The 20,035-nt window shown below is 38.5% G+C and overlaps 1 protein-coding gene across 3 annotated transcripts in view; it reads left to right on the top strand.

Moving 5' to 3' along the window:
* The first annotated feature begins 444 nt into the window (after positions 1–444).
* DCUN1D1 (defective in cullin neddylation 1 domain containing 1) overlaps positions 445–20,035 on the top strand; it is a 31,194-nt gene continuing 11,603 nt past the window's right edge. The window contains exons 1-5 of one of the 3 annotated variants that reach the window (XM_027540140.1): positions 469–554; positions 11,691–11,854; positions 12,083–12,299; positions 13,491–13,659; positions 15,858–15,988. In XM_027540140.1, coding sequence (XP_027395941.1) covers positions 12,125–12,299; positions 13,491–13,659; positions 15,858–15,988 — 475 coding nt within the window. In that variant the 5' untranslated portion in view covers positions 469–554; positions 11,691–11,854; positions 12,083–12,124. Of the gene's footprint in view, positions 555–8,836; positions 11,855–12,082; positions 12,300–13,490; positions 13,660–15,857; positions 15,989–20,035 lie in introns of those variants that run through there. The other 2 variants (XM_027540121.1, XM_027540131.1) reach the window with 2 other exon arrangements.

The raw sequence follows: 20,035 nt of genomic DNA on the forward strand, positions 1-20,035 counted from the left end.
TATTTTCTCCACCCCTACACCTTCACCCCCACCCCCCGCCTTTTGGTATTGATGGGAAGGGGTGGTTTGGGTCGGATCTAGCGCGTCAGTCCTAGCCCTTCCAAGTGGTCCCCAGCTGCTCAAGTCTTCGGCCACCGCTCTTCCCCTCCTCCAGTCGGTGGAGACCCGGCCCGGCAGTCGGACGGCGTAAGGAGCGCGTAGGCAGCGTAGGTGGTGTCCCCCGGCCCCCCACACGCCGGGGGCCGCCGGACGCGGCGGGAGGATGTCTGCGCGCGCGGTGCGTGCGTCGCCCCCTGCCCCGCCCGCGCCCCCCCCCACCCCACCCAGGGGGACCCCCGCACCCGGGGGAAGCCCCGCGCGGGGCGCCCGCCGCCCGCCCCAGTCCCTCCGCCTCCCGGAGGCCCGGGGCTGCCTCCTCGGGCCGCGCCGGGGCCGCCCCGCACTGCGCATGAGCGGGAGCCGGGCGAGCCCGTGAGAGGAGCCGCTGCCGCCGCCGCCGTCCATTCGCTGCGGAGCCGGAGGAGGAGGGGAGAGGCCTGGAGGACACCAACATGGTGAGGCACTGCGGCCGCCCGCCCCGCCGGCTGGGGGCCGGCGCAGCCGCGCACCCCCGCCCCAGCGCCCTCCGCCCCGCGGCGACCCCGCCGCCCCGAGCTTCGGCCTGCGGCCTCCGTCCCGCTCCCCGGCGGGGCTCTCTTCCCTGCCTCTCCCTTCCTCCTTCGCCCCTTCCCGCCCGGGCGCCGCCGCTACGCGAGAGCCGAGGAGGCGGAGCGGAGCCGGGCCTAGTCGGGAGCCCCGGGGAGTTTGGGACGTGGGGAGCGGCCCCCGATGCCCCTCACTGGGCCCGACGCGGCGGGAGCAGGCGTTGGGGCGGGGGGAGGGGATGGGGCAACGGCCAGGTCCCTGCCCGGCCCCCACGCCGGCTCCATTGTGTCTGGCCGGGGACCGGGGTCAGGGGTTCCGGGTAGGAGGCTCCCCCCGCCCGGAGCCGGGGCTTCCCCCTCCGCCCCGCCGGGGAGAAGGAAAGACTTTGTCGGCGCTCCTCTCCCTCCTCCGCTCCGGCTCCAGCACCCCTCAAGTCTCCAGGCAGTTTTGCTTGGGGCGGGGTAACAGCCCTCTTCTTTCTCCATCACCTCTCGCTGTGTCCCGTGCTCTTGGAAAATGGGAGTTTCACTGGCCAGTTGGTGGAGGTTATATTTACCTCTTCTGAGAACATGGGAGACCGCTGAGCTGGGGGGACGTGGGGGGAGGGGGAAGTACGGAAGTGTAACCTGTTCTCATTTCATAAAATTAGGAGAAACAGACTTGCTACCTTTTGAGCACATATTTTGTTTCCTTGAGGTGGGAGGAGTAATTGCTTTATTATGCCAGTTAAAGACTATTTGTGATTTTTAAAAAACAGTTTGTCAAGTTAGTCCCCTCTGCTTTTTTGTTTGGAAAATGTCCTACAAGCTTCAAGACGTGGTGTTCAAGTTATGTGTTTACAGTTTGGTAATAATGTACCTGACTCTTGGACTTTTTGTTTTTCAGAAGCGATGTTTGGCATTGTAGTCTGAGCATGAGTTGAATTCCACGCAGGTTACTGTATGAATAGACAGTAAAAGTGATATTATTGTCCTTTTGCTCATGGGGAACATAAAGGCCTCTTTGAGAAGGGTGTATGTGTGTCTGCTCCAGTGTCTTTGTTTTTGGTTGGTCTTATTTCTGCTGAATGACACTTGGCTCGTCTCAGCCTCCAACTTAGAATTTTGGTGTCGTGTATGAATATGTGGTTTCGTTTACCATGTACTCAAGATCTAGGTTCTGCGGTAAGTTCCATAAAAGCTGACCATTTGTATTTGTAAGAAAACTTGCCATAAAGTACTGGTTAACGTTTAGATTGACGTTACATTGTTCAAAGATCCAGCAGGGGTAAACTAAACAGTTTCCAATTTCTTAAGTATTTTGACGGTCATAGATGTTACTCCTAAAGTTTCCAGACGCTTGGCTTACAGGAGTAAGCTTGAAGTAATGAAATGTAATTCCCTGGTAAACACCCAGTGAGCCCATCGAAATGCGTTCTGTTCATAATAGCCTCCAATCACCATTATCCTCTGGAATCCAAGGTGTTGATAATGCTCATTACCTGTTCATGAATTCAGGATTCACCTGATTCAAATGAGAGTTCAACTTGTATTGGGACTTGTAAGCATTTGTCCTTTTATTGCCATTGAAGTAGCTAGTTTTGGAACTTAGCCATAACTCATTTAATTACACTAGTAATGGGAAGATATTACTAATTTAAAACTTTTTTGTGGCTGAACTCAGATCATGTCACCAGGATTGTCTTGGTATGCTTTTGTTAGTTTGGAAGCTAGATCACCACAGGCCCAAAAAGAATTTAGGCCATAAGAATTTTCTAGTTTTTCATTGTAAGTTTATTATACTTACAATTATTTCTTGATACAATTTTGGGGCTAATGTTTCTTAGTGTGTGTAACGCAGTCCATCTCTAGAGCACATGTTATATTGTCACTTCTGGGATTCGGGGTCAGACTTAAATGATGGAATATCTGAATTTTTTTTTAATATCTATTTTGTGTAAGAAAAAAATTTGTTCATTTAACCTACCTGACACCCACATAGAGGCCAAAAATAGCTCCAAAACTAGACAATATTTTGTTACTCCTGAAAATCTTTTAAAAAAGTGTTTGACTTCTGGCTTGTTTTCTTATTCGTAAGAGGACAGGATTTGATAAAGGTACATTCAGCTAAAATGTTTGATTTTAATGATTTTTCTTAGATGTGTGAGAAGTTGTAGACTGTGTAATCTACTAGATTTTTATAGACTCACAGCATCATGAAATTTTTACACCTGAAATATATCTTCAGAGATCATCTAATTGACTCCTCTTCCCTTTTACAGAAGAAGAAATTGAGGATCAAAGAGGTTTTGAGGTTCAAGTTTGCAAAATTATTAATTGCAGAACTGAAACTAATTTTTCCTGGTTTTACTATGTTCCCCAGTACTTGTGGTACATATAGTCTTAGCTCACATGAAATCTAATGAAGTGGTTGAAAATTGATTTGAAGTTAATTTATTCATTTAAACAGAGGGAAACCCAAGTGTTATTAATGAAAATGTTAAATAACAAAATTCAGATGTGTGGTTAGTGCTGTTAATTTACTATGTCTTTAATGTTTTTTTTATGTGTGGACTTTGAGATTTAAGATTATATTTTCAACAAATGTCAGAGTTTGTAAGTCTAGATTAATGTAGGCCTGTTCAAGGTTGTCTTCCTATTTCACATTGTTTTGCATATACATAAGTAGATTAAGGGAGGGCCTTAATTAATTTTAATAATTATTTCTTAAATGCCTACTGTATGCCAGGCACTGTTCTGGGCACTGGGGATGTGGATACACACGCATAGACACACAAACACATATGTATATATATGTATAGACACACACACACACATATATATATATATATTTTTTTTTTTTTTTTTCCCTTGAGATAAAAATCCCTGCCCTGATGAGGGTTGCATTTTTACTAGGGAGAGACAAATAATAAGCATAGTATATATATTTTTTCTTCCTTACTGTGTTAGAAAGTGTAAAGTGCTTTGGGAGAAAAGCAGTGTTGGATGGGGGGAATTGGGCGTGTTGGGGCACAGTAGAATTGGGGGTGCAAAACAATGTTTGCACCACTGATGAAGTTGATTTTGAGCTGACTGGGAGATGAAGGAGTAAGCCACCCAGAAATGTGGTCAGTGAGTTTGAGGAGCAGTGAGTCCAGTGTGGCTGGAGCATTGTGGTTGGGGGAGAGGGGCATGTTGGGCATTGGAGCAGATGAGTTGTGAGTGGTAAGGAGTGGAGACGGGCATGGGTGGACATTGGAAGGATGTTGTGTTTTTACTCCAAGAGAAATAGGAAGCCAGTGAAGGATTCTGAATGGTATGATAGACCTTGTTTCTACTGTCTCATAGTGTCCTGTTACAGATAATTACGTCCCAAGCAGTTTTTAAAGACAAGAAGAAATGCAGCTTCTGTGTGTCGTTTTGAATTCTGAGTAAGGTGACTGCCCAATATTTAATAAATAGTAGTTGAACATCAAGTTTACCTAGCCATGCTAGTTAATAAAAACAGCAGAGTACAATCTCTTTTGTAGATTGTTTTTGAGTATGTAGTAGTTGGCATGTCATGTAATGACTATGCAAAAAAACTGGGCCTTTGGGGAGAAGGAAGGACATTAGTGTTTATTGAGAACATACCCTCTCCTAGTCAAACAATTCACAGCTGTTTTTTATCTCCATTCCAATTTGTGAGATAGATATTGCTACCTCCTTGTATCATGTCTGAAAAAGGACGTTCAGCGTTTCTAAAGAGATGACCAAGGTAAAGAGTTAGTATGTGAGAGAGCAAGGGATTAGAATCCTGGTCTCTGGTTACACACTTCGTCTACCCCTCCTCTTTTTTTTTTTTTTAAAACCCTGCAAGCAGCCTTTCCGTATGAGTGTGGAATTTTTGATTGATTTCACTCTGGTTTCTTCCTTATATTGAATAGTGACCTAGTTGTTTCCGTATCAAATCAGATGATCTGATGTAAACATTTAAGTAACTGAAAAATTAGAACTCTTTTGGTACATATGGTAAAAAAGTTGAAAGTAAAATTAACTCGTGGTGGTGGGACTTTTTTTTTTAAGTTTTAAAAGAGCTGAGCTTATTTGAGTCAAGTGGCTCTTTTGATTATGACTTCATAGGTTGAATAAAGCATAATGAAAATCTGTGAGAAAGCCCCCTTTTAAATTTGAGTGTATGTTGCTCAAGTTGTGATAGTATTAGCCATGACATTTGATGAAGAGAGAGATAGTTCCAAATAGGATTCAATTGCTTTGTGGACACAAACAAGCTCTTGAATAACCTGCTGACTATCTAGTTTACCTAGTCACTTTAGATGTATATCCCCACCTAAGAAAAAGCCAAAACAAAAGGGGAAAATGCCACTGAAGTGTCTTTCATCATTTTGTTGAATCCATTTTATATAATTCAGTTCAGTTCAGATAATTAGTACCCAGTAAAAGTGATTAGACTGCTTATTTGCATTGTAAAATTTTAAGAGAGATTTTACTTTAAACAGTTTTTTGCTAAAGAATTCTGTTTCAATCCACTTTTGAATCCCTTAACACTGAATAGCGTTCAGCAACAGAGTTTAAGTTGAAGTACATGGCCGATTCCTTTGTAATACTAAGATATTTGTATTTCAGCAAACAGAGCACTTATTTACTATTCAAGGATTTTAGTATTTCTAGGTTTAGAAATTGAGTAGACACCAAATTTTAGAATTAGGAGATTTCATTTTTCAAGGATCATTTATTCTCTTTGTGAAACAAATATCCATGATGGTTGAATGCTAGTCATTATTATGACTTCTTTAACTGTGAGACTTTAAAAATCTCATTTAATTCTTTGTTGTTTTGTTTTCACCTTACTAATTTCTTTGTTAATATGAGATTTCATTAGAAAAGATGTTTGTGGAGAGAAAGATCAAATTTAAATTAGCTGCCTTGCCTGCTTGTTAGATGTTCAGGCTTTAAGTTTGAGATATGAGTTGAAATATGACTAACGGAGGTACTTTAAGGAGGTTATTTCTGTCCTATTATCAAAGGTAATCAGGAATAACTTTTTAATAGTCAGAGCAGTCTTCTCTAAACCAGAATCAAAACATTTATTAATTTACAGTGGTAAGCATCTTTTGAAAAATAATTCTGAGGATGCGAAGGAGAAAAATAAACTTTGACCAGTGGAACATTTTTTTAAAACCTTTGAGGAAAATCCTTTAAAAACTACAAAATCAGTCTGGATCTTACAAGTATACTTCTGAAATATTTTTTCAGGTGAATTACCATTATATAAAACATCATTAGGTACAGTGATTACATAGTATAGTACGTTATTCCACTTTTGACTTAGAGCTAGTGCAGCATCTCTCTAAGAGTTCATTTTAACTGTCATCCAAGTGCAGGAAGTATACAGATGAATGATGAGAGCCACAGGCCTTAAGTAACTGTTCTAAACTGCAGATTATAATTTATGTGAATACTGAGGCTTTGGGGTTTTGTTTTGCTTAATATTTGAAATTGTACACATTTGATTGTATTTTCTGGCTATAATCTGTACATGTTTTGTTTCTTCTCTGAGTTTCGAACTTTCTATTGGAAAAGGAAACCCTGACTTTCCCTAATTTTCGCCTTTCTATAGTTAAAGCTATAGATTGTGGCCACGTTTTTAAAAATAGACTATGACAGGACAGTAAACACATTTTTCTTAGAAATAGTCTATCCACCTCTTCTCCCCTATCCCTCTTCCCCAAAAAACCTAAAAGGAAGTTCTCCCCTTAAATTAGTCTTTTGGTTAGTAAGGGAATGCTTAATGTGCAATTTTTGGTCAGAATGAAAATTTTATACATTTGAAACGAAAAAGGCCAGTTGATTAGTTATTTAACTTTCCATAAAAATAGGTGAAGAAATATTGCTCACAATCCCCTCTCCCCGCAGCGCACACAGTAATTGCTCAGTGGTTGCACTTTTGCCCTTTTTGTTTTCTCTCTCACTTGACGACAGTGTAAAATAAATGGAAAAACTGCATGTCTTGAAGCTAGGCACCAGGGTTTCATTTCTGGTTCTGCTACGTTTTGGGTAAGTCTGTCTTTAGATAAAAGGAGCTCTGAGGTTTGATCTCCACATTGGTTAGAAAAAAAAAGAATCAATGATAGGCAGCTTGGACAGTTGATTAATTAACAATTAAATATCTAGCACAGAGCTGGCACACAGTAGGAGCTCAAATGTTAGCTTTCAGTTTTTTGATTATGGTAGTTGTTATTCTTTATTACTATCTTACTTACACAAACTTATTTTTTTCTCTGGAGTGTATTCTTTGTGGACTTGTAAGGAGTCCTTACTATGTTCTGGTTACAGTTCTAAGAGTTTAACTCTAATCATTCAGATAACCTTCACACCCTGTTTACAAATGAAGAAACTGAAGCACATAGAGATTAAGTAATGATCCTAAAGTCACACAGCAATTAAGAGGCACAGGTGGGATTAAAATCCTGCCAGTCTGATTTGACAGTCTGCGTTCTTTACCTCTCTGTTGCAGGTAGAAGGGAAGAGAATTTCTAGTGACTCCTACCTAGATTCTTAGCCTGGCTTTCTGATAGAACTTTGCCCCTAGGTGAAAGTCTTCTCTGGGAATAGAAAGTAGCCTGGTTAGTTGAATTGATTTTTCTTGAACTTTTGATTTCAGACCTACAACCTGTGAGAAGGCCTTTTTATAGATGAGTGGTTTGGGATGTTGGTAACATTTGGCTATATCTGCTGGATACTATGTATCATATATAGAAAGTATGACTTTCTGGACTTAAACCAGCTCTTCTAAATTTCAGATGAAGTTAAATTGTTAATTATATGGTAAACACATGAGAACCACATCCAGAGCTTTTAATGAAAATTATGGATGATCATTACAGTGTTTGAATTTTTAAAACATTGTCTTTTGTGAGGTAAGACTCATCAAATCCTGAAATAACTAGAATTGAGTTAGAAAATTAATTCTTTTAAAAATATAAAGGCCTTGGTATCTGTTTTTCTGGAGTTTAGACTGAATTTGAAACTTAAAGGGTACGAGATTGAAATTTAAGGGTGAGATTCTATTCAGAATAATAGGAATAATAAAATCTTAATTTTTTGTTTTAAAAATGCCACCCGTTAAAATTATTTTTATTTTGAAATTGTTACCTAGAAAATAATTTTCCATGTTCAGTGTTTTTCTTGATGGAAGTACTTTTGTAACTTTATTATCATTTTTTGTTTTAAAGCTTTTTTTGAGTCCCTATTCTTCTATCGCAATAGACTGTCAAGTTCATTCACTTGGCTGTATACTTGGCTATGTCCAAAGTATTTGTCTTGATTTTTTCCCCCCCAGATAAACTGTTATTTTAAATGTAAATTCCAAAGTTCTTGAGTGGAAAAAAAATTGGAAACATATGCTAAATTTAAGTATTAAACTATATACTGATAACCACATTTTTTTAAATTTTGGAAAGATGAGAAAGTAGATGCTTTTTACTGTTCAGATTATAGTATTTCTAACTTTAGTAATCTTTGATATAATTGTTATTAGCTTTCTATTACAAGACACAGTGTTTCTCTGTTTTTCTCCCTACCTCTCTTCCTTCCTGTCTCTTTCCCCTTTGTTTTGCTAGAATTAGAAATAATTAGGGTCAGTTCAGTTCAGTCGCTCAGTCGTGTCCAACTCTTTGCAACCCCATGGACTGCAGCACGCCAGGCTTCCCTGTCTGTCACCAACTCCCGGAGCCTACTCAAACTCATGTCCATCACGTTGGTGATGCTATACAACCATCTCATCCTCTGTTGTCCCCTTCTCCTCCTCTCTTCGATCTTTCCCAGCATCAGGGTCTTTTCCAGTGAGTTGGTTCTTTGCATCAGGTGGTCAAAGTATTGGAGTTTCAGCTTCAGCATCAGTCCGTCCAGTGAATATTCTGGACTGATTTCCTTTAGGATGGACTGGTTGGATCTCCTTGCAGTCCAAGGGACTCTCAAAAGTCTTCTCCAACACCACAGTTCAAAAGCATCAATTCTTTGGTGCTAAGTTTTCTTTATAGTCCAACTCTCACATCCATACATGACTACTGGAAAAACCATAGCTTTGACTAGACGGATATTAGACGGATATTAGTTGGTGAAGTAATGTCTCTGCTTTTTATATGCTGCCTAGGTTGGTCATAGCTTTTCTTCCAAGGAGCGTCTTTTAATTTCATGGCTGCAGTCACCCATCTGCAGTGATTTTGGAGCCCCAAAAATAAAGTCTGTCACTGTTTCCGTTGTTTCCCCATCTTTTTGCCATGAAGTGATGGGACCGGATGCCATAATAATTAGGGTATATTCTGTATTTTATACATTTTACGTACTTTGCCAGTATTGAATTTCCTTGAAAATTTGATAATCTCTAGATAGTTTTCACACTTGAGTCCTAAAGATTGTATTGCTTAATCTTGTTAAATGACCACCCTAGTTTGTTCCTTTTAAGTAAGTCTTAAATAGCATGTACTACATTTGAGTGCTGAATCATTGCAGTTGTCATATGTTTTTGCTCTTAGGAAGATACCCACTGGGTTTATAGTAGAAATAGAGACTCTCCATCTGTTTTTTCTTCCACCTCAGTTTTCTGTCCACTTTCTCATCCCTTATAAAATACTTCTTTGCTGTCTAAATACCCTTTTCCTCTTTCTCAAGTTGATAGAAATTTAAATCTTTGGTCTGTACCCTCAAAATCAGAACTGTTTGCCTGATGCCCCCTTGTGGCCTGGGCAAAGGGGATGGGTGTGCTGTAGCTCTCCTAAATAGGCCTGGGGAAAGGGCGGATGTGTGTAGCCCACTCCAGCTTCCTCGAGGCAGCCTTTCCCTAGTAAGAGAGCAGGTGGTAAGATTTATTCTAGGCACAGAGAGCTGACAGAGGAAAGGTCAGAGTGCATTAAAAGTACAAAAAAGGGAGGGTGCTCGTCAGACTTTGCACAATGGAATTGCTCATTACGACTTGGCCTAGCAGAAATTTGTACTGTCGGTTCTCAGTGAGGTATCACTCATTAGCCTCTGTGGTGTTGCAAATGGGTAGCTGCAGCCCTTTTTCTTAAAATATATTGCCCCATATACTGGAAATGTAAACCCATTAAAATAATTTCTGTTTGCATATACATGGACATTATTTATACTTTTATTTCAAGTAAGATATGAGATGGAGTTAATTCACTTATATAATTGTTATTAGTTTTTATGGATATGACTGTTTTTTATCTTTGTCCCCTCAATTTTCTAATATCTTGCTTTCTGACAGGAAGTCATTAGTACAGTGAACAACTTTTTGACTGGCAGAAGTGACTTAAGCTGTGTTTTTCCTTCCTCTCATCAAAACTCATTCAAGCCTCAGGAAATACCATGGGATTTAATACTGTATAATACACCCCTGCCGCCCCCCAATAATGTTGATTGCTTTGCTGCCTCTTAACTTCTAGGAAAATGGAAATGTTTAATTAAAAAGTTATTTCCAGATTGTGGCCTGTAGTTGTTATCCTTCTAGGTTAATCTCCAGCACTTTGTGCAACATTATACAGTGGTCAGTGATGATCATAATGACCCTCAGGTACTTCCCTGTTCTTCAGAGGATTAAAACGTATGTCGTATACTACATCTCTTAGATACTGTATCACTTACATGTATTATATCTCTTAGAAAGGGTATATTCATGTTAAAAATAGCTTTCAGTAGCAAAAGTTGAAATCAGAGTGGTTTCCTTTCAGTTCAACAGTATATTAAGACAGGTATCTTCCTTGTCATTTAATTTCATTGTGGGTTTTTTGCAGTTGAATAACATCTTTAGATAGTTTTCAAGTTGGGACTCCTAGACATTTGAGAGATGTGTCAAATAAATGGGATATGAGTTATCTGGTGTCCAGAAGTGGTAGATTTATTTATGAAATAACAGGAGGCTAGTAAATTTATAGTTTCTCAATTTTAATGGAGAATGGAGGTTGAGATTTTAATGTGTAATCCTAAGCAATAACACATTTACAGAGAGAGAAGAATATGGCTGACAGATTAGACTCCAGGGTATTAAAGATGGGGTTGGTTTTCATATTTGATTTTTGCACAGCCTTATTTTTACTCTGTGAAAGGTGGAAATATTTATATCTTCATTAGTCTTTTTCCTGAAAACCTCAAAAGGTTTATAAATATGTACAGCAAGCAATGTGGTTTATAGAAAGATTAGTAAAACTCAGATTCATGAGATCTTTCTGTTCTTGACCCATTTCTACTAATAACCTGGGTGATTTTCTTTTAACAAATTCCTTAACATTTGGGGTCTGTTCTCTCATCTGTACAATCGGGATTGAGGTTTGTGATCTGTCTGTCTGGGCCAGATCAAAAATGCTTGGGTTCTCAGATGTGTTGCTTAAACCACAGGACACTGTATCTATTAATGTGTGTCCTACTCCATGCTTTTTTCTCTTCATTGGCAATAATAGCTCAGGAAGAACCCAAGTATTTTGCTGAGAGATGGTATTAGGACTTGCGAGAGGGAAGAGTAATAGCGGGGAGGCTGAAATTACAGAGGAGACAGCTTGCATGAGGAGACAAAGAATGTGGCCCTTGAAACTGGGAGAGAGTGGAGGGCCTAACTGCCCTACTTTATTTTGCTTAGGACTCAGGGCAGGTGAGAAATGAGTATGTGTCAACACAAGGCCAGTGAGAAGGTTATTACAGTAGAGTCTGGCTAGAGAGAATGTCTGCTAGGCTCAGGCCATGGGAAAGGTAATTTCTTTCATGGTGAAAGGAGGAGAATTCTATTAAAGATTACCTTGGTTGGGAGGATGCACGGTACTTGTTCATATTTCACTGCTTCTGGTTTGATTGAAAATATGAAGAAATTCTGTTGATAATTATCTTGGTTCCTGACCCTTGTAAGGAGAAATGTAGAGTACCTCATATTCTGTTGCTTGTCACATTTGGTAAAAATAGCAAGAAAACCGGGGTTGGGGGGTGAATAGGGTGGTTGGGGAGAATTGTACCCCATATCCTTTATAATGTGTTTTAGGACTGCAACAAATATTTGTTAATCTCATTGTTCCTCAGGGTCACTTGAATGTTCTGACTGGCTTAAGTAATATCATCTTCCCCACCACTCCTTAAGCATCCTTTGGAGCTTTGTGCTTGGTTAAGGTTTTGAGAGTTAGCTCTGCTTCCCTCCTAGAGCCTTTGTACATGCTCACAGGACCCACTTTTAGGAGAAATGCAGGGTGGGTGAATTTCTTTTGCCTCTGTCCTAGTTTCTTTTCCAAAATGACAGCGATTTTGTGTTTTAGATTTTTTTTAAATTTGCCTTATTAATAGATCAAAACATTAAGCTAAATGTTTTATTATTTTATGAGGCATGTGTATTGCTAAAAATGATTTAGTCAGCAGTATAGAAATACTTAGTCTTTTGTGACGTTACAGAGTTTCAGTTTATTTTCTGGTTTCAATAGAACAAGTTGAAATCATCGCAGAAGGATAAAGTTCGTCAGTTTATGATCTTCACACAATCTAGTGAAAAAACAGCAGTAAGTTGTCTGTCTCAAAATGACTGGAAGTTAGATGTTGCAACAGACAATTTTTTTCAAAATCCTGAACTTTATATACGAGAGAGTGTAAAAGGATCATTGGACAGGAAGAAGTTAGAACAACTATACAGTAGATACAAAGGTGAGTGTTTGTGACTTTAAATATTTTTGAACCAGGTTTTCCAGAGTTACATGCTTCTTGAGAGAAATCAAATAATACAGAGGACATTAATCGGGTAGATGTGTCTAACAGAGCTCTTTAGATCTTAGAATTAATTTAAGAAATCTGAAAAATTATTTCCCTCTTTTCACTAAAATTTCTTCTTAGTGTCTTTATTTCCTTCCCTTTTATTTGCCTCCTTTTTTCCTCCTCTGTTACCCAGTTTGAGAATGGGGACTGGGGGGACTAGGTTTTTTCCCTCATTTTCATAAAACTCAGCTAAGCCAATTTTAAGGAAACCTGCCTAATAATTTTAATAACTTTTAAATAATTATAAAGTAATATATACTTTTAAAAAGTTAAACAATACATAATAGATTTAATAAAGAAAAAGTCAATAGTTTCTATGTCTTTTACTTATTTATTCTCCTGAGAGAACCAATATTTAATAGCCTGGTGTTCAACTTTCTGTGTCTTTTATACAGAAATATATATATATATATAGAATTATTTCAAAGTTTTTCCAAAGGTGGGATTATATTAATATTTTATACATAGCTCTTGCCCCAAAGTCAAAAGATGTGCACGTTTTTTTTGACAAAGTTTATGAGTACTTCTTTCTCCTTGTATTTGTGTCTAAATTTTTGCTGTCTGAAAAGTAAATTTTGATAGTTGGGGATTTTCTTTAATTTGAATAGCAGATGTTTGTCTTGTGATTAGAATTGAATCACACAGTTTGGTTTTTCTGGTGTTATCTAAGAAGTGATTTCTATAGTGAAATTAAACTTTAAGGAGAAAAGAATTTCTGTATAGAATACTGTTTAGAGTTCCTTTGTAAAATGTGGATATGTTCAGTAAAAATCCTTTTTCCCCTGTATAGGAATGTCAGATTTTCTGGTTCTGTGTAAGTATGGGACTTTTTTCATATGAATAAATGAGACTTTTAAAAAACCAGGTCCTATCTAGTGCCTATCCTGCTGTTTAAGAATGCTGTTTCAGGGGTAAAGTGGCTTTAAATATTACAGGGGAAAATAACAGTTAAAACTATTTCTTCATATTTTTGGTCTGTTGTGATCATTTTAAAATATGGAACAGAAAGCATTCCGTTTCTCAGTTTTAGGAATAGCATAGAAAGTATGGCACTAATTTCATATTGTACTGGTGTTTTTAAAGATCCTCAAGATGAAAATAAAATTGGAATAGATGGTATACAGCAGTTCTGTGATGACCTGGCCCTCGATCCAGCCAGCATCAGTGTGTTGATCATCGCGTGGAAGTTCAGAGCAGCAACACAGTGCGAGTTCTCCAAACAGGAGTTCATGGATGGCATGACAGAATTAGGGTGCGTGTATAATCTTCATATGAAATTAGGTGCAGTGCTGTAAGAGTTACTGTGGAACTGATATCTCTGCCTCAGACATTGCTGTAAATAGAAATGGGCTAATATGCTAGTTCCTTCCCATGTCAAGTTATCTGTGTAGTTAGTACAACCTGTTCTGTTCTGTTTGCTTTATGCTTTTATCATTTGTTTCTAAGGGAGGTTCACTAGTATTAAAATTACTGTGCTTTAATATTTTATGTGGGTAAGTGAAGTGAGCAAGTTTTAAGTTATTTCCTAATGTGAGGTGGTGAACTCTGAATTTGTAAACAAGCTCCTAGAATTTAAAAATCTTGGAAGTTACTAATTACTTTTTGTTCTACACAAACCTTGACAACTGGTTAGCTAAATGTCTTGTTAATAAATAGATTGAAAAGTCATAGGTAGAGGTTTTACCTGTGGCCACTAGTTGTCTACATTTAATGAGGCTCTGAAAGTATTCAGTCTGTGATCAGTGACAGGCTGTCCTTAATGTTTTTAGTGAGTGCTTTTGAATAATAAAAGCTGAACGTTTGTTGAACATTCATTTCAGGAACTATGCTAAGTAAGTACTTCACCTACCACTTCACACCAGTTTTGTGATTGTAGTAGTGGTTATACCCGCATTTAAGAAATGAGGAAATAGAAGTAGAGAGAAACTAGAGAGTTAGGTAGTATTAAAGTATCAGAATGAAAAAAAAAAAAAAAAAAAGTATCAGAATGAATTCAGTCATTCTGATTCTTGAGAGCCTGAAGGACATTGTAATCAGTCAGGGTCCAGACCGGACACACAAACCATACCAGTGATTTGAACAGGGTAAATTTTAGAAAGTGTTATATTGTGTAAATGGGGTAAAAGAAAATTCTAAGTATAACAAAGGTGGTAACTGTAAGAAGCTGTCACCACCCCTGGAGCTGAGGGAAGGAAACAAGGAACGAACTTGGAAGCTTAAGAGGATCCCCACAAGGCTAAGATTCTGACTCCAGAAGACGGTGCCTGGCTACTTCTGGAGCATGCTGCCTGCTTCTCGGAGAAGAAGCTAGCTCTAAGGGTCACTTGCTGAGAACCGTGCAAGTTGCACTGCTAGGACCTCCCAGTACACTGAAACCCTCGCTCTCTGCAGAAAAGACTGGGCTAAGAAAAATTCCTTCCTCCGCTTCCAGCCTTTCATCGCCCTCTATTGGTAGAACCTAGTGGTGAGCCAGCTGACAAGAAAAAAAATGAAGTCTCTCAATTTGTAGTCCACTGCAAACAGTCACAAAGTAGGGCAAAGAAGGGTGAATTTAAAGCTAAGAAACAGTAAATTAATATCTGGTCTCGACACGGTTTTATAGCCAAAGCCAGCCTTATCCTGAACTTGCTGGAATTTTCTATACTAGGACCGGTTTGGAGTTTTCTATACTAGGACCGGTTTCACTGGAACTCTTTTTTTCCCTCATTCAAAAGTGAGTTCATGTAAAATGTAATGAACTTCCAAAGCAGAATTTTAATTTACAAACTAATAATCTGGGAGGTGTTACAAAGACCATGAAAGGAAAACAAAAGCAAAAATGATTTGAAGGAAAAAAAGTATAGTGATTGGTTTGTGGAATCTATAACAGATAGAAGATTTCTACCTTAAGGAAAGTAGGACTTGGTACTTGAATCCATTTAAGCTCCTTGGAAATTGAATGGTTTCAGATACAGAAAAAAGCTTAATACTGATTTGAGATAACTTCAGTTGGAGATGGTACTTTGAATATAATGAGAAGTTTTCAAGAGGAATGCCTGTTTCCTCACCTAGCCAAGAGACCGTACTTTCAATTTGTTTGGAAGCTAGACCTGTGGATTGTTTCCATGTAAGGAATACTGCTACAGTTTAAACTGATGATTGCAGAGCTGATTGCTATACATTCTCATCTGTTCATTACAGCTGACTTCTACCATTTGGGTGTATTGATTGTCCCATGAATACATAATTAAAAGTCATAGCCCATTTCTCTTAAAAATAGTGATTATTGCTAACCTTTAATCGCTCTAGAACTTTTCTTCTTCCAGCTAATCCCATACTTGTTTATATAATTTAAAAAGATATTTTAATGGATTTTTAAAAAGAGTTCTATGAAATAAACTGTTAGAGGAATAAATAAGTTTTTGATTTATAAAGAAAAAGCTTATCTTTTATAAACTTAATTTTGTATAGATGTGACAGCATAGAAAAACTAAAGGCCCAGATACCCAAGATGGAGCAAGAATTGAAAGAACCGGGACGATTTAAGGATTTCTACCAGTTTACTTTTAATTTTGCGAAGAATCCAGGACAAAAAGGTTTAGGTAAGAATTTTTAAAAATTATATTTGGTGTTTCAAATACATTCATCTACATTGACCATGTCACTTTTGTTTTGTAATTGAAAGTTCTGTTTTGAGCATAAAGTTATTATCAGCTACTGAAAAACAATGAGAAACAATGAACTTCTAGTTAATCAGAAAATACCCTGCCTATTCAATAATAGGGTTACTCTAGGTACTATATATGAACCACTGATTTTTTTTAAGAACTACAATACAGGAAATATTAAAATTCCACTGACATAGGTATGTATGTTTGCTTGTTTATTTTTCAGAAGATACTGTAGGATCTTAGGATCATAAGTTTTTCACTGTGTATCTGTTGAAATAGCATTTTAAAATTTCTGAGTCTTAGAATGTGACTCTATTCTTTTTTGTAAATTTATTCTTTTTGATTTGAAGTATTTGGAAACTGTAAGAAAGAATAAAAAGGTGATTTTTATTTATCATCTTGTCCCAAAATAGCCACTGTTAACAGTTTAGATCAGTCAGTTTATACTGTAGAAATAACCACACATTTGCTCTGGGGATGATGGCTAAGGAAGTGGAAGTAAAAGCTTCAGTGCAGATCATTCAGAGAAGGTAGACAGTAGCACATAATACAAAATAGGGTTTTAGATAAAAGGAGAAATGAGTAAAAGCAGGAATGGCTGGGAAGTGCTTCCTGGGCAAGAGGGAATGTGAACTCAAGGATTTGATATTTGGCTGGGTAAGTGAAGATGAAAGATGTTCCAGGGAGAGGGTAGTTATAAATGAAGGTCTCAGACTTTAGAAATAAGCTTGGCTTCTTTGTAGAAGAGAGAAAATGATTTGATTTTAGTGCAAATGCTTGTTTGGAGCATAAATTGGTGAGACACAATAAGACTCATTTAATAAGACTTCTTTTAAAAACAGGACAGAAGGGCTTAAATTGGAATCTGTGGGCTGTGGGGATGCACTGAAGATCATGATGGTGGCGCAGTGTGCTAAGTACTTTACATACACTGCCTCATTTCATGTTTAACAACTTTATGAGTTACTCATTCTTTCATTCAGTAATTCACCAGCTACCATGTGCCACTCATAGAGTGCTAGAGACTTATCCTTTTTTGGCAGATGAAGAAATGGAGGCACAGCACGTTAAATGATGGAAGTGAGTTTGTTTGTTGATTTTGAAGACAAGGTAATTGAAGATAAGGTAATAGGAGAGGCTAATAGGGGCCTCTTGTACTAATCATTCTTTATATTTTAGATTAGCGAGAAAAAATGAGAAAAGGATTATGGAATTAGACCGAGGAAGTGACTGAAAGCTTTCCAGGTAGCGCTAGTGGTGAAGAACCCGCGTGCCAATATAGGAGAGGCGCAAGTTTGATCCCTGGGTTGGGAAGATTTCCTGCAGGAGGGTACTACAACCCACTCCAGTATTCTTGTCTGGAGAATCCCATGGATAGGGGAGCCAGGCTGGCTACGGTCCATAGAGTCACAAAGACTCGCACATGACCGAAGCGACCTAGCATGCACACACAGGACGTGACTGAAAGCTAGCGGAAGGGATGAATGTACAATATTTGTACTGGAGAATTGACCCAAAGAGGGACTAAATGTGACTGAATACAAAATATCTATTAAGCAAAATTTGGAATGATGAAGTCGTCTTTTCAGTTAATTTCGGTTGGATTTTATTCTTCCAGGAAAAGTCCTCATTTTGCAGACAAAATAAGCTGGGATACCCAGTGTTAATTTCTCTGTCTTGTATCTGTGGCCACCTGTTAACTGGATTGTTTTTTCTAGTCTCCTTTTCTCTTCCCACAAATAAAAATCGATTGAAGCATTTGAATTTACATGTATGTACTGAAATAATTATTTCTGTTGTGTTTAAAAATGTAGCACAATATTTTGATACGAATAGAGAAAATATTGTGACTATCAGATGTTGATTTAAATGGGGCTGACATATTGCTTAGTTATATCTCTGCCTCTCACTAGAGCACAGTATAAATGATATTTTTGGGTGACTATGTAGTTTTGATATTGAATCTTAGTTTTTATTGTATTTGGCAAAGATAAAATTGACATTTTATAGCTGTTTTATAACATATTAATTTTATATTAATATGGTATATTGGAATTTTAGATTACAGGAAAAGTTGAGAAAAGTATACTGAAGAATTAGATTTTAAAATTGTTTTATTCTGTAGTAAGTATTGAGCTTAAGAAAAAAGTAACATTGTTTAATGGGTGTAGAGTTTGTTTTCTAAGGTGAAGAGTTCTGGAGATTCATTGCACAATAGTGGGAATGTAACTCACATTACTGAACTATACACTGAAAAATGCTTAAGATTATAAATTTTATGTGTATCTAGCCCCACTCCAGTACTCTTGCCTGGAAAATCCCATGGATGGAGGAACCTGATAGGCTGCAGTCCATGGGGTCACTAAGAGTTGGACACTACTGAGTGACTTCACTTTCACTTTTCATTTTCACGCATTGGAGAAGGAAACGGCAACCCACTCCAGTGTTCTTGCCTGGAGAATCCCAGGGACGGGGGAGCCTGGTGGGCTGCCGTCTCTGGGGTTGCACAGAGTCAGACATGACTGAAGCAACTTAGCAGCAGCCACAATTTAAAAGTTGTTTTAAAAAAGCTCCAAATTGTAGAATGTACAGCACAAAGTGAGCCCTAATGTAAACTGATACACTTTTGCTAATAATATTGGCTCATCATTTGTAAGAAATATACTAAAGACTTCCCTGGTATCTCAGCTGGTAAAGAATCTGCCTGCAGTGCAGGAGACCCTGGTTCAATTCCTGGGTCTGGAAGGTCCTGTAGAGACGAGATAGGCAACCTACTCCAGTATTCTTGGACTTCTTTGGTGGCTCATATGTTAAAGAATCGGCCTGCAATGAGGGCGACCTTCCTTCCATCCCTGGGTTGGGAAGATCCCCTGGAGGAGGGCATGGCGACCCATTCCAGTATTCTTGCCTGGAGAATCCCTATGGACAGAGGAACCTGGAGGGCTATGGTCCATAGGGTTGCAAAGAGTTGGACATGACTGAAGGACTAAGCACAGCACAAAGCAATATCTTAAAAATGGGGGAAGGTAGTAGCGTGGCACTAGTGATAAAGAACCCTGTTGACAGGAGACAAGAGACTTATGTTCAGTTCCTGGATTGGAAGATTCCCTGGAGGAGGAAGTGGCAGCCCTCTCCAGTATTTTTGCCTAGAGAATCCCATGGACAGAGGAGCCTGACTGGCTACAGTCCATAGGGTCCCAAAGGGTTGGACATGACTGAAATGACATAGTGTACATGCGTGGGATAAAGATATATGGGAATTCTGTACTTTTTGCTCAATTCCATAAACCTAAAACTAAAAAGTCTTAATTAAAAAAAAATAATAAAAGACAAATCATAATTTCTCTTTTTGTTTTTGCACTGATGTTGGGTGTCAGGAAATGTAATGACTTGCTTAGTTGAAGTTAATTAAAAAGAAAGTTTTCTTGACAGCGTTTCTAAGGGTTTACAGGGCTCTTAAATTATAATATTTGGCAGAAAGGAATTAGGAGATGGTAGGAGAAGAGTTGAGGCCCAAAACAAATTGGCAGAGAGCGACAGTGACAGCATTGTGGTTTATTTATAAATAGCTGGGCTAGCTATAATGAGAGCTGGTGTTTCCCATATTTTCTCATTTTCTGTAACCTTATTTCTTATGACACCAGGATAGGATACTTCCTTTGTCACCTTCTGCTTCAGTCACCTGCCATTTCTGGTAGTCTTCTGAATCTTAAATTTGAAAGGGATTTCATAAGTTCTGTGTTAAATCTAACCTATGCAATGTAGCATCTGTACCTGATGCTCATTTAGCTTTTATGTTTGAACATACAGGGTGGGAATTGAACACATGTCATTTTAGAAAGTGGTTCATTCTTATCACAGAATACTGTTGTTGTTTTTCCTTATGACATCTTTGTCCTTACAACTTTTACAACTGTTTTTATTTGTCCTCTGCAGCAGCACAAAGGAAGGCTAACCCTTTCAAGATTTTTCTCATTT

Source organism: Bos indicus x Bos taurus, chromosome 1 (assembly GCF_003369695.1).
Source record: "Bos indicus x Bos taurus breed Angus x Brahman F1 hybrid chromosome 1, Bos_hybrid_MaternalHap_v2.0, whole genome shotgun sequence".
In the NCBI taxonomy this organism is placed as follows: Eukaryota; Metazoa; Chordata; class Mammalia; order Artiodactyla; family Bovidae; genus Bos; species Bos indicus x Bos taurus.